General features: G+C 41.7%; 1 protein-coding gene across 1 annotated transcript; it reads left to right on the forward strand.

Annotated features, from left to right (window-relative positions):
* The first annotated feature begins 796 nt into the window (after positions 1-796).
* Positions 797-11,713, forward strand: LOC103647015 (uncharacterized). Its single transcript, XM_008671590.1, has 7 exons — positions 797-843; positions 933-995; positions 1,103-1,195; positions 1,272-1,325; positions 1,423-1,530; positions 11,113-11,358; positions 11,459-11,713. The coding sequence occupies exons 2-7, from the start codon at positions 981-983 to the stop codon at positions 11,477-11,479; spliced, it is 537 nt and encodes a 178-aa protein (XP_008669812.1). The 5' UTR covers positions 797-843; positions 933-980; the 3' UTR covers positions 11,480-11,713.
* Positions 11,714-15,926: the final 4,213 nt, after the last annotated feature.

The raw sequence follows: 15,926 nt of genomic DNA on the forward strand, positions 1-15,926 counted from the left end.
TTCTATTAATTTCTTATCATTTTAGTATTGTTTTTTTCTAGAGACAAGGTGATCCCATAAAAAAACAACCACATAGAGCACAAGTTTACTTAGCAACTCACAAGAAAAGGGTCAAGGAGGCAAATCATCCTGTGGTATGCTATTTAGACACAAAGATGTATATATCATATATGAAAATATCAAGAATTTTACTTTACAAACAAGATAATTAGGTATGATTTTTATGCATACAGGTTCAGCTGGAAAACCTTATAGAAAAGCAACCAGAATTAGCACAAAATTGTGAGGGAAGGGTTGCGTGGGAAGGTGATGCACTACATCAAGTATTGGGAGAGGAGAAATCTGGACAAGTACATGGCATGGGCTTGCTTCCAATTCCTAAACAAGTTTATGGCCGAACAACACGTCAATTTAAGGACATAAATATAGCTACAATAGAAGGATCATCAGCAGACGTAGACACACATTTGTTGGAGGAAATACAACAACTCAAGGAGCATGCAAGAAAACAAGACAAAGTTATTGATGAACTCATAAACAAGAAAAGACACAATGAGAATGAAGAATTGATAAAGGTGCTCACGTCTTTCACTTAACTTTGTGTACTGAACATATACTAACATTCAATATCACTTGTAGGAACTGACTGCTCATGGTGATTTTCAGACTGGCCATGCTAACCTTCAGAATCATGTAGTGCATTCCAACAGAAAGGTAGTTTTGTTGTTATCAGGTTTTCACAGAATTGTCTCTATTGACCTTAATGTTATTTGAAATATGTAGAGAGTTTGATGCACTGAACCAGACCATGGAGATGCAATCTGTCAACAAAATGTTGCACTAGTAAATATCATTCCTGCTATACTTGTTACTCATTTTCTCTACTTAATGTATATAAAACCTCATGACACACCCTTTATTCTATTTACCAGAACATCCGTACATGTGTATCCGAATACAGCGACAATGTTGATCCAATTATGTCCAACAAAAAGGTTATCATGATGTTCCTATCATTTCTCAACACTCTACTCATAGCAGATTATATGTTGATATTTGGGTTTACTATTTTAAGTTTGCATGATTTTTTTGTTGTATTTAGCGTCAAGGTGATGCAAATCGCAAGCAATTATCACATCAAGCAGAAGAGCCACTCTCGCCACAATGCTCTAGTATTGGTTTTGGACAAAAAGAGGTACACCATTCTAGATAAATCATTAACATGTGATGTATCAGTCATGCAAAGTTTCATCCATTTGAGATTCTATCAGGTTGATGAATGCACACAAAATTCAATTGATCATAGAATAAGAAGAAAAACAAAGGTACACAAGAATTATCCTTCTTCATGTTTTTGCACCATTTGCCAAAAAAATGGTATTATTTAGTATATGATTTCATACATTGTTTCAAATGACAAAGAACCAACAAGGAGTACTCAAAGAGAACCGGATCATGGCACAGAAAATTGCTCAGGATAAAGCTATGGGCCATAATAATTCAAAATTTACACAACCTCGTCCAATTAAGGTGAGCAAATATAACCTCAATTGATATAGTTGCATTACTGATAGTCGCCTAGAGGGGGGGGGTGAATAGGGCGAAACTGAAATTCACAAATATAAACACAACTACAAGCCGGGGTTAGCGTTAGTAATAAGGAACGAGTCCGCAAGAGAGGGCGCAAAACAAATCCCAAGCGAATAAGCAAGTGAGACACGAAGATTTGTTTTACCGAGGTTCGGTTCTTGCAAACCTACTCCCCGTTGAGGAGGCCACAAAGGCCGGGTCTCTTTCAACCCTTCCCTCTCTCAAACGATCCACGGATCGAGTGAGCTTCTCTTCTCAAATCAAAGCCGGGAACAAAACTTCCCCGCAAGGGCCACCACACAATTGGTGCCTCTTGCCTTGATTACAATGGAGTTTTGATCTCAAGAACAAGTGAGAACGAAAAGAAGCAATCCAAGCGCAAGAGCTCAAATGAACACGACAAATCACTCTCTCTAGTCACTAGGGCTTTGTGATGAATTGGAGAGGATTTGATCTCTTTGTATGTGTCTAGAATTGAATGCCTAGCTCTTGTAAGTGGTTGGGAAGTGGAAAAACTTGGATGCAATGAATGGTGGGGTGGTTGGGGTATTTATAGCCCCAACCACCAAAAGTGGCCGTTGGGAGGCTGTCTGTTCGATGGCGCACCGGACAGTCCGGTGCACACCGGACAGTCCGGTGCCCCCTGCCACGTCATCACTGCCGTTGGATTCTGACCGTTGGAGCTTCTGACTTGTGGGCCCGCCTGGGTGTCCGGTGCACACCGGACAGGTACTGTTTGCTGTCCGGTGTGCCAGCATGGGCATTTCTGACTCCTGCGCGCGCAGAGCGCGCATTAAATGCGCGGCAGAGAGCCGTTGGCGCGGAGACGACCGTTGCTCCGGAGGCACACCGGACAGTCCGGTGCACACCGGACAGTCCGGTGAATTTTAGCAGACTAGCCGTTGGTGTTTCCCGAAGCTGGCGAGTTCCTGAGGCCGACCTCCCTTGGCGCACTGGACACTGTCCGGTGTACACCGGACAGTCCGGTGAATTATAGCCGAGTCGCCTCTGGGGATTCCCGAAGGTGGAGAGTTTAAGGCTGAGTCCCCCTGGTGCACCGGACATGTCCGGTGGCACACCGGACAGTCCGGTGCGCCAGACCAGGGGTGCCTTCGGTTGCCCCTTTGCTCCTTTGTTGAATCCAAAACTTGGTCTTTTTATTGGCTGAGTGTGAACCTTTTACACCTGTATAACTTATGCACTTGGGCAAACTAGTTAGTCCAAAAGATTTGTGTTGGGCAATTCAACCACCAAAATTATTTAGGAACTAGGTGTAAGCCTAATTCCCTTTCAATCTCCCCCTTTTTGGTGATTGATGCCAACACAAACCAAAGCAAATATAGAAGTGCATAATTGAACTAGTTTGCATAATGTAAGTGTAAAGGTTGCTTGGAATTGAGCCAATATAACTACTTACAAGATATGCATGGAATGTTTCTTTCTTATATAACATTTTGGACCACGCTTGCACCACATGTTTTGTTTTTGCAAACTCTTTTGTAAATCCTTTTCAAAGTTCTTTTTGCAAATAGTCAAAGGTGAATGAATAAGATTTTGCAAAGCATTTTCAAGATTTTGAAGTTTTCTCCCCCTGTTTCAAATGCTTTTCCTTTGACTAAACAAAACTCCCCCTAAATTAAATCCTCCTCTTAGTGTTCAAGAGGGTTTTGATGTAAGATTTTTTGAAATACTACTTTCTCCCCTTTTTGAACACAATATGATATCAATTGATAAATTTTCTTGGACAATACTAAGATTTTGAAATTGGTGGTGGTGCGGTCCTTTTGCTTTGGGCTCATTTCTCCCCCTTTTTGGCATGAATCGCCAAAAACGGAATCATTAGAGCCCTCGAAGTGCTATCTTCCCCTTTGGTCATAAATAAATGAGTTAAGATTATACCAAAGACGAAATCCTTTTCTTTGATGCTCATTTCTCCCTAAAGAATAGAGAGTTGCTTGGAGTGATGGCGAAGTATGAGTTACGGAGTGGAAGCCTTTGTCGTCGCCGAAGACTCCAATTCCCTTTCAATATACCTATGACTTGGTTTGAAATAGACTTGAAACCACATTAGTCATAGCATATAAAAGAGATATGATCAAAGGTATATAACTGAGCTATGTGTGCAATCTAGCAAAAGAAGTTGCGAGAATCAAGAATATTGAGCTCATGCCTAAGTTTGGTAAAAGTTTGTTCATCAAGAGGCTTGGTAAAGATATCGGCTAATTGATCTTTAGTGTTAATATAAGAAATCTCGATATCTCCCTTTTGTTGGTGATCCCTAAGAAAATGATACCGAATGGCTATGTGCTTAGTGCGGCTATGCTCGACGGGATTGTCGGCCATTTTGATTGCACTCTCATTATCACATAGCAAAGGGACTTTGGTTAATTTGTAACCGTAGTCCCGCAGGGTTTGCCTCATCCAAAGCAATTGCGCGCAACAATGACCTGCGGCAATGTACTCGGCTTCGGCGGTGGAAAGAGCGACCGAATTTTGCTTCTTTGAAGCCGAAGACACCAAGGATCTTCCCAAGAACTGGCAAGTCCCCGATGTGCTCTTCCTATTAATCTTACACCCTGCCCAATCGGCATCCGAATAACCAATCAAATCAAAAGTGGATCCCCGAGGGTACCAAAGCCCAAACTTAGGAGTATAAGCCAGATATCTCAAGATTCGTTTTACGGCCGTAAGGTGGGATTCCTTAGGGTCGGATTGGAATCTTGCACACATGCAAACAGAAAGCATAATGTCCGGTCGAGATGCACATAAATAAAGCAATGAACCAATCATCGACCGGTATACCTTTTGATCCACGGACTTACCTCCCGTGTCGAGGTCGAGATGCCCATTTGTTCCCATGGGTGTCTTGATGGGCTTGGCATCCTTCATTCCAAACTTGCAAAGAATGTCTTGAGTATACTTGGTTTGGCTAATGAAGGTGCCCTCTTGGAGTTGCTTGACTTGAAATCCTAGAAAATACTTCAACTCCCCTATCATAGACATCTCGAATTTCTGTGTCATAATCCTACTAAACTCTTCACATGTAGACTCGTTAGTAGACCCAAATATAATATCATCAACATAAATTTGGCATACAAACAAGTCATTTTCAAGAGTTTTAGTAAAGAGTGTGGGATTGGCCTTGCCGACTTTGAAGCCATTAGCAATAAGAAAATCTCTTAGGCATTCATACCATGCTCTTGGGGCTTGCTTGAGCCCATAAAGCGCCTTAGAGAGCTTATAGACATGGTTAGGGTACTCACTGTCTTCAAAGCCGGGAGGTTGCTCAACATAGACCTCTTCCTTGATTGGTCCATTGAGGAAGGCACTTTTCACGTCCATTTGATAAAGCTTAAAGCCATGGTAAGTAGCATAGGCCAATAAAATGCGAATTGACTCAAGCCTAGCTACGGGTGCATAGGTTTCACCGAAATCCAAACCTTCGACTTGGGAGTATCCCTTGGCCACAAGTCGAGCTTTGTTCCTTGTCACCACACCATGCTCATCTTGCTTGTTGCGGAAGACCCATTTGGTTCCTACAACATTTTGGTTAGGACGTGGAACTAAATGCCATACCTCATTCCTAGTGAAGTTGTTGAGCTCCTCTTGCATCGCCATCACCCAATCCGAATCTTGAAGTGCTTCCTCCACCCTGTGTGGCTCAATAGAGGAAACAAAAGAGTAATGTTCACAAAAATGTGCAACACGAGATCGAGTGGTTACCCCCTTATGAATGTCGCCGAGGATGGTGTCGACGGGGTGATCTCGTTGAATTGCTTGGTGGACTCTTGGGTGTGGCGGTCTTGGTTCTTCGTCATCCTCCTTTCCTTGATCATTTACATCTCCCCCTTGATCATTGCCATCATCTTGAGGTGGCTCATCTTCTTGATTTTGCCCTTTATCAACTTGAGCCTCATCCTCATTTTGAGTTGGTGGAGATGCTTGCGTGGTGGAGGATGGTTGATCTCGTGCACTTGGAGGCTCTTCGGATTCCTTAGGACACACATCCCCAATGGACATGTTCCTTAGCGCTATGCATGGAGCCTCTTCATTACCTATCTCATCAAGATCAACTTGCTCTACTTGAGAGCCGTTAGTTTCATCAAACACAACGTCACATGAGACTTCAACTAGTCCAGTGGACTTGTTAAAGACCCTATATGCCCTTGTGTTTGAGTCATAACCAAGTAAAAAGCCTTCTACAGTTTTAGGAGCAAATTTAGATTTTCTACCTCTTTTAACAAGAATAAAGCATTTGCTACCAAAAACTCTAAAGTATGAAATGTTGGGCTTTTTACCGGTTAGGAGTTCATATGATGTCTTCTTGAGGATTCGGTGAAGATATAACCGGTTGATGGCATAGCAGGCGGTGTTGACCGCTTCGGCCCAAAACCGGTCCGGTGTCTTGTACTCATCAAGCATGGTTCTTGCCATGTCCAATAGAGTTCGATTCTTCCTCTCCACTACACCATTTTGTTGAGGGGTGTAGGGAGAAGAGAACTCATGCTTGATTCCCTCTTCCTCAAGAAAGCTTTCAATTTGAGAGTTCTTGAACTCCGTCCCGTTGTCGCTTCTTATTTTCTTGATCCTTAAGCCGAACTCATTTTGAGCCCGTCTCAAGAATCCCTTTAAGGTCTCTTGGGTTTGAGATTTTTTCTATAAAAAGAATACCCAAGTGAAGCGAGAATAATCATCCACTATTACAAGACAATACTTACTCCCGCCGATGCTTATGTAAGCAATCGGGCCGAAAAGATCCATGTGGAGTAGCTCAAGCGGCCTGTCGGTCGTCATGATGTTCTTGTGTGGATGATGGACTCCAACTTGCTTCCCCGCCTGGCATGCGCTACAAATCCTGTCTTTCTCAAAATGAACATTTGTTAATCCTAAAATGTGCTCTCCCTTTAGAAGCTTATGAAGATTCTTCATCCCAACATGGGCTAGTCGGCGGTGCCAGAGCCAACCCATGTTAGTCTTAGCAATTAAGCATGTGTCAAGTTCAGCTTTATCAAAATCTACTAAGTATAGCTGACCCTCTAACACACCCTTGAATGCTATTGAATCATCACTTCTTCTAAAGACAGTGACACCTGTATCAGTAAAAAGACAGTTGTAGCCCATTTGACATAATTGGGAAACAGAAAGCAAGTTGTAATCTAAAGAATCAACAAGAAAAACATTGGAAATAGAATGGTCAGGAGATATAGCAATTTTACCAAGTCCTTTGACCAAACCTTGATTTCCATCCCCGAATGTGATAGCTCGTTGGGGATCTTGGTTTTTCTCATATGAGGAGAACGTACATCCTTTTCTCCCCGGTCATGTGGTTTGTGCACCCGCTGTCGAGTATCCAACTTGAGCCCCCGGATGCATAAACCTACAAAACAATTTTAGTTCTTGACTTTAGGTACCCAAACGGTTTTGGGTCCTTTGGCATTGGACACAAGAACTTTGGGTACCCAAACACAAGTCTTGGAACCCTTGTGTTTGCCCCCAACAAACTTGGCAACTATTTTGCCGGATTTGTTAGTAAGCACATAAGAAGCATCAAAAGTTTTAAATGAAATGGCATGATCATTTGATGCATTAGGAGTTTTCTTTCTAGGCAACTTGGCACGGGTTGGTTGCCTAGAGCTAGATGTCTCACCCTTATACATAAAAGCATGATTAGGGCCAGAGTGAGACTTCCTAGAATGAATTTTCCTAATTTTGTCCTCGGGATAACCGGCAGGATATAAAATGTAACCCTTGTTATCCTGAGGCATGGGAGCCTTGCCCTTAACAAAATTTGACAATCTTTTAGGAGGGGCACTAATTTTGACATTGTCTCCCCTTTGGAAGCCAATGCCATCCTTAATGCCAGGGCGTCTCCCATTATAAAGCATGCTACGAGCAAATTTAAATTTCTCATTTTCTAAGTTGTGCTCGGCAATTTTAGCATCAAGTTTAGCTATATGATCATTTTGTTGCTTAATTAAGATCATGTGATCATGAATAGCATTAACATCAATATCTCTACATCTAGCACAAATAGTGACATGCTCAATGGTAGATGTAGAGGGTTTGCAAGAATCAAGTTCCACAATCTTAGCATGAAGAATATCATTTTTATCTTTAATATTGGAAATTGTAACTTTGCAAACATCAAAATCTTTAGCCTTAGCAATTAAATTTTCATTCTCTGATCTAAGGCTAGCAAGAGATACATTCAATTCATCAATCTTAGCAAGCAAGTCAACATTATTATCTCTAAGATTGGGAATTGAAACATTACAAACATGTGAATCAACCTTAGCATTTAAAATAGCATTTTCATTTCTAAGGTTGTCAATCATCTCACGACAAGTGCTTAGCTCACTAGATAATTTTTCACATTTCTCAATTTCAAGAGCATAAGCCTTTTCAACCTTAACATGTTTTTTGTTTTCTTTAATTAGACAATCCTCTTGGGAATCCAAAAGGTCATCCTTTTCATGAATAGCACTAACCAATTCATTCAATTTTTCCTTTTGAGCTATGTTAAGGTTGGCAAAAAGGGAACGCAAATTATCTTCCTCATCACTAGCATTGTCATCACTAGAGGATTCATATTTAGTGGAGGATTTAGATTTAACCTTCTTTTTGCCGTCCTTTGCCATGAGGCACTTGTGGCCGACGTTGGGGAAGAGGAGTCCCTTGGTGACGGCGATGTTGGCGGCGTCCTCGTCGTTGGAGGAGTCGCTTGAGCTCTCGTCGGAGTCCCACTCGCGACAAACATGGGCATCGCCGCCCTTCTTCCTGTAGTACCTCTTCTTCTCCTTTCTTCTCCCCTTCTTGTCGTCGCCTCGGTCACTGTCACTAGATATAGGACATTTAGCAATAAAATGACCGGGCTTACCACACTTGTAGCAAACCTTCTTGGAGCGGGACTTGTAATCCTTCCCCCTCCTTTGCTTGAGGATTTGGCGGAAGCTCTTGATGACGAGCGCCATTTCCTCATTGTCGAGCTTGGAGGCGTCTATTGGTTGTCGACTTGGTGTAGACTCCTCCTTCTTCTCCTCCGTTGCCTTGAATGCAACGGGTTGAGCTTCAGATGTGGTGGCATCATCAAGCTCGTTGATCTTCCTCGAGCCTTCGATCATGCACTCAAAACTAACAAAATTCCCGATAACTTCCTCGGGGGTCATCTTAGTATATCTAGGATTACCACGAATTAATTGAACTTGAGTAGGGTTAAGGAAAATAAGAGATCTTAGAATAACCTTAACCACCTCGTGGTCATCCCACTTTACGCTCCCGAGGTTGCGCGCTTGGTTCACCAAGGTCTTGAGCCAATTGTACATGTGTTGTGGCTCCTCCCCTTTGCGAAGCCGGAACCGACCGAGCTCCCCCTCAATCGTTTCCCGCTTGGTGATCTTGGTGAGCTCATCACCTTCATGCGCGGTCTTGAGTAAATCCCAAATCTCCTTGGCGCTCTTCAACCCTTGTACTTTGTTATACTCCTCTCTACTTAGAGAGGCAAGGAGTATTGTTGTTGCTTGAGAGTTGAAGTGCTCGATTTGGGCCACCTCATCCTCATCATAGTCCTCATCCCCTACGGACGGTACCTGCGCGCCAAACTCAACAACATCCCATATGCTTTTGTGGAGCGAGGTTAGATGAAATCGCATTAAATCGCTCCACCTAGCGTAATCTTCACCATCAAAAGTTGGTGGTTTGCCTAATGGGACGGAAAGTAAAGGTGTATGTTTGGAAATGCGAGGGTATCGTAGGGGGATCTTACTATACTTCTTGCGCTCTTGGCGCTTAGAAGTGACGGAAGCCGCGTCGGAGTCGGAGGTAGATGTCGATGAAGTGTCGGTCTCGTAGTAGACGACTTTCCTCATCCTCTTGTGTTTGTCCCCTCTCCGACGTGGCTTGTGAGAAGAGGATTTCTCCTTCCTCTCCTTGTGGTGAGAAGAAGATTTCTTCTCCTTCCCTTTGTTGGAGGAGCTCTTCTTCTTCTCCTTCCTCTTAGTGCGGGACTCTTCCGATGAAGTGCTCCCGTGGCTTGTAGTGGGCTTTTCGCCGGTCTCCATCTCCTTCTTGGCGTGATCTCCCGACATCACTTCGAGCGGTTAGGCTCTAATGAAGCACCGGGCTTTGATACCAATTGATAGTCGCCTAGAGGGGGGGGTGAATAGGGCGAAACTGAAATTCACAAATATAAACACAACTACAAGCCGGGGTTAGCGTTAGTAATAAGGAACGAGTCCGCAAGAGAGGGCGCGAAACAAATCCCAAGCGAATAAGCAAGTGAGACACGAAGATTTGTTTTACCGAGGTTCGGTTCTTGCAAACCTACTCCCCGTTGAGGAGGCCACAAAGGCCGGGTCTCTTTCAACCCTTCCCTCTCTCAAACGATCCACGGATCGAGTGAGCTTCTCTTCTCAAATCAAAGCCGGGAACAAAACTTCCCCGCAAGGGCCACCACACAATTGGTGCCTCTTGCCTTGATTACAATGGAGTTTTGATCTCAAGAACAAGTGAGAACGAAAAGAAGCAATCCAAGCGCAAGAGCTCAAATGAACACGGCAAATCACTCTCTCTAGTCACTAGGGCTTTGTGATGAATTGGAGAGGATTTGATCTCTTTGTATGTGTCTAGAATTGAATGCCTAGCTCTTGTAAGTGGTTGGGAAGTGGAAAAACTTGGATGCAATGAATGGTGGGGTGGTTGGGGTATTTATAGCCCCAACCACCAAAAGTGGCCGTTGGGAGGCTGTCTGTTCGATGGCGCACCGGACAGTCCGGTGCACACCGGACAGTCCGGTGCCCCCTGCCACGTCATCACTGCCGTTGGATTCTGACCGTTGGAGCTTCTGACTTGTGGGCCCGCCTGGGTGTCCGGTGCACACCGGACAGGTACTGTTTGCTGTCCGGTGTGCCAGCATGGGCATTTCTGACTCCTGCGCGCGCAGAGCGCGCATTAAATGCGCGGCAGAGAGCCGTTGGCGCGGAGACGACCGTTGCTCCGGAGGCGCACCGGACAGTCCGGTGCACACCGGACAGTCCGGTGAATTTTAGCGGACTAGCCGTTGGTGTTTCCCGAAGCTGGCGAGTTCCTGAGGCCGACCTCCCTTGGCGCACCGGACACTGTCCGGTGTACACCGGACAGTCCGGTGAATTATAGCCGAGTCGCCTCTGGGGATTCCCGAAGGTGGAGAGTTTAAGGCTGAGTCCCCCTGGTGCATCGGACATGTCCGGTGGCACACCGGACAGTCCGGTGCGCCAGACCAGGGGTGCCTTCGGTTGCCCCTTTGCTCCTTTGTTGAATCCAAAACTTGGTCTTTTTATTGGCTGAGTGTGAACCTTTTACACCTGTATAACTTATGCACTTGGGCAAACTAGTTAGTCCAAAAGATTTGTGTTGGGCAATTCAACCACCAAAATTATTTAGGAACTAGGTGTAAGCCTAATTCCCTTTCAATTACTTTAACACAAATTATGCTTGTTACTATACAATAAACTAGTGCTTGTTGATGACTCTGTGAATTCAATGTAGGATGGAACCACAGTGATACTTAAGACAGCAAGCCGTCCAAATAAGGCAATTGTGGCCTATGCAACCATTCTGAGCTCTAGTCCAAAAGAAAGTGTTGGTGGAGTTGAGATAGGAAAACAATTCTACAAAGTCCGAATCAACCATCCTGTTTTACAAGATGAGCCTTTGGTTAGGCCCATGCCTGGCTACGACAAAATTGGTGATGCCCATGCAAAAGGAGTAGCAATTGCTTGGCCTTGGCTTTGTGTATGCTACAACAAGTTTTATAAATACGTAATGTTACAAATTGCTTTCTCTAGGTAGTAGGCTGAAATGATTAACGATACAACGACCATTCTCTTTGCAGGTTCAAATGATCAATGGATGAATTTGTAGATTTGGATGCGCATGAGACATGACCAAGAAACATGAATTCCAAGAATATTTCTTATTTGTAGTTACATTTCATTTCCACCTTTACAGACTTGTACTATCTACCACTTGCTACATTTATTCCCTAGAATCATATCATTGTGTAAATATATAATTGTATTTTGTGAACAAGTACTATGTTTTTACCTTCCTCCAATCAATGCAAGTGATTACTCGAAGTTGTGATTTTTGTTGTTGTGCAAATGTGTCATGATCCCTTAATAAATTCATGTCAATGTTATGTGCTATGTGCAATTTAAAAATAGCGTTTTCATTTGAAATTTGAAAGTGTTACAATAGGTAAAGCATGTGTTACAAACAACATGTACCTAAAATTCCAATGTATGTTGTCACAAAGTGTTACTATTGTAATGAAAAAGTGTTACTATAGCTAAAAAAATTGTTACGCTAGAGAAATATTGTAACACTAATAAATGTTCCAATAAACAAGTAATTGTGTTACAGAGTAGTAACACTTTTTTATAAAAAAGGAACATATATTTTGTGTTCCAATAGGTTAGATACTAGTAACATTGGATATAGTAATACAAACAAGATGTGTTACTAGTACAGCTAGTAACACCTTTATTGAAATATAGTAACACAAGTTGGTGTTACTAAAGCTATGTTATGTAGTAGTGCCCGTTTCCAAGGGGCATAACCGGGTGCATAGCATATGTGTGCCAGGATCTATTTCCACACATATGTTGACGTCACAAGTGTAATATATCAAAAGAACAATGCATAAAAGCGTAAATAACGATTATATTACACTTTGAACAGACATAATGTCTTAACCTTTATTCATCAAAGTACAGGGAAACAAGGACATCCATCCACAGGAAGATGACCGGGGGTATCACTAGACTAGCATCCATGGAGTTCAGCATCATATCTTCATCTGCAAACTTCTGATCAAAATTAAGCAAGGGTGAGCTCACTTATGGTCGGGGCTCAGCAAGTGGGGGAAAAACTAATGCAAGGTCTAACAAGGTGAGACTAAGGTTGAGCAGTAAGCATTTTAGTTGGTCAACATTTTATTAACAACACCTGTCTTACTAATAAGTGTGAATCCCAAGTATTCCCATTAAACAAAGGTATAAGAGTATATCAAAAACACTCAAGTGAAACCACTTAAGCAAACCATTGGTAGATCATCGGATCACGATTTATTTCCATCTTCAAGTTCAATTATCATGTGAGGAGTCCAGGCTGCTCATAACCGTGAGCACGGCTGATATATCAGTTTTACACTCTGCAGAGGTGGCGCATCTTTACCCATGAGTCGTGATTCCCTTCTAGCCCGGGTTAGCTAGACTCGTATTCACTTCCGAGGTGAATGGCTAGGGTCTCACTACGAGGCTTCTCCCTAGAGTCCTCATTACGCAAATGCTGGAAATGGTCAAACTGCATAAGGCACACCTACCGTAACCAACTTATAGTCTAGACTACAGGGTAAAGCTTTGGGAACTATGCCCGTATCCAATCTGCCTGAGCCGGAACTATAAGAGCTTGCCAGATGCCCCCGTTCCTGTCGACCACGACCAGCACCCAACATAAGACTTCCCTAGTTATTTAGCCAAGGCCAGAGCCATGATAGTTCTCATGGTAGCACTGTTTTCCCGGGTGGTCACTCCATGTTCCAATTAATATGCAATAATCTTGTTTAACCATCGGGTTAACAACAATAATGTAAACTTACCATTTGGAACATTAATATCATAAACAGGAGTGACTGCATAAAGTTTAAGTTGTAGCAATAGCATAGCTACTAAGGTAAAGTATAATACCCAGGTTTGATCAAGGAATAAGATTGGAAAGGTTATCTAAATAGGTAACCCATCAAGTTATGCATATATATCCAAAAGAGTAAACTTTATTAAATGTATTGTTTGGGATCAAACAGAGTATGCAGAGGGAGAAGTCCACTTGCCTTGCTTATTGAAAACTTGAGGTTCTTCCACGGATAGGAATAGATCTTGATTCTTAACTACTAGATCAACCACTGAATATCACAGAAACAAACAAGAAGAACAAACACCACTCAATAACATACAACATTCACCATACGTAAAGCTAAAAGAAAGCCTAACGAAAAGAACGTTCGCTTTTCAAAAACGTCGCAGGTAATGGTTATAATAAGAGAGTATTCTTTTCAAAAATGTGTGATCTATACTTTATAAAACAAGACATGAGCTTAAAATATCTTAATTAAAATATACAAATATTAGGTTCACCAATTTAATCTATTATAAAACGTCATATGTGATATGTCTAAGATTAAGGGTTTATAAGACGATAAAACACATTATAACGATATTAAACCTTTTTAACCTTTTAGAACACATATAAGTTATATCTAAGGTTAATGGGCTACGAAACATGTTATTAATCTTAGAAGCATTATGGAACGTATTATAATTCATTGTTAGACCTTCACTTAAGACAAATTAAGATATAAGTCTAAATAAGTTTTATGTGAAAAGGTCATTATTATTATTATTAAACACCTATTTATGGAAAGTTATGGTATATGCTTTAAATGAGCTTTTATGTAAAAGACAATGAACACACAACTATCTTTTAATTTCATTTAAAAACACATAGCCTATATTATTATATTCGAAGTCAATATATAATGTGACATTTTAAGTTATAAAAGAATTTAAACTCTTACTACTTTATTTTATCCTTTAAGAAAAGCTAAGTGATTCGTATATAACGTGGACTAAATTTTATGAAATCATTAATCATGCCATAAGTTTAGTTAAAAACCAACTGACTATAGGTTTTAATAAATCATGATAAATGATAATTAATCTATTAATTATCTTTAATTCTATTGTAGGAACAAATGATCTAATTCATTAGAAAGGAAATTATGTTCATCAATATTTAATCTATCATTTTAGTTATGTAGGTGCATTAAGCTATATTAATATTATTGGAAATCCCAATTTGGCATATACATATTTAAATATAAAATACTTGAATATAAATCTAAATCATAAAAAAGTAATTATATAGTTGTTTATTTAGTACGATTGATTAGAAAATATGATCTACAATTCTTTTTAATTTCATAATTAGAAAAATATGCATAAATTAATTATAACCGTCACAAATCATATTTAAATTATGAACAGTTGGAAATACTAACTAAAAATGCTTATCATATAATTGTGAAACTAACAACACTATTTCTATTTCGATTCCAAATATACCTGTTATTAACAAAAACTGTAACAAGGACCAAAACATAATTAAAGGTAGATTAGAAGGGTAGCTGATACATTTACATTTTTTGTATACAAATATCGTTAAACATCTCCAATTTTTTTGTTAAAAATATGTAATCTTTCTCTCATTTCTTATTTATAAAACTACGTAAAGTCAATTATAACAATCACTAACCAAATTTAAGTTACGAAAAACACGTGAACAGTTGCAAATAATGATTTTAATGTATTTTGCATAAACTTATGAGGTGAACAGCTCGAATAAATTATTTAAATGGTAAATAATTATTTTATAGTAAAAACATCGTCGCAGAGATTTATACGAGATTAGCTCTATAGTCTAGAGGGTAGTTTATAATTTGTATTATCTTCTACCTTAGTTTGATGATGAGGGCGATAGCTTCGGCGAGATGAACCAACGAACATGGGCAGCGACACGATGAAGCAGCAGGACCGGTGCGGTGATGGAATTGAACGACGTCCAGCAGCTTCTTCCGATGGCACATGGCAGTACAGCTCCGGCGAGGAGCACTAGCGATGTTCCGCGCTGAAGACGGCACAGGGGCAGATAGTCTGCGACAAACGATGCCCCAGCGAGTCGCAAATGCCGGCGGCTCGATGACACGGCAACGGCGAGCGGTGCGAACATCAACAAGCAAAGCATGGGAATTGTAGAGGAGGACGCAGGCTTCTCGACGAGCTACCCACCAGCGATGGGGACGGAGCAGAAGGCTCCTGAGATGGTAAACAACGGCGATCGACGGCAAGCAACAGAGTGAGAGAGAGGGGAAACTCAGCTGTGGGAGGGAGAGTTCCGTGGGCGTGGTTGTCCAATTTATAGAGAAGGAGAGGGGAGGGGAGAGGAGAAGAGCCGGCGAACGGCGTTGCAGCAGTGTGGAGGAGAAGGGGCTTAGATGTGGGCGCTCCACTGCACTTAGTCAAGCAGGCGGTGTGAATCCGGGCGGTCGGCGGATGAACTTCCAGGCGACGGCTGTAATACCTAATACCCAGGAGACGAACGAATGAAGAATTTGGGGAGAAGAGGAATAGGCCAGGTGGGTCCCATGTGTCATAGAGAAAGAAATAAAGGAAAAGGCCCACACGTCATTGTAAGGAAGTGGGAATGCGGATGAGAGGCCCATTGGCCAATACCTGCCAAAAGGG

Source organism: Zea mays, chromosome 2, assembly GCF_902167145.1.
Source record: "Zea mays cultivar B73 chromosome 2, Zm-B73-REFERENCE-NAM-5.0, whole genome shotgun sequence".
Classification (NCBI taxonomy): Eukaryota; Viridiplantae; Streptophyta; class Magnoliopsida; order Poales; family Poaceae; genus Zea; species Zea mays.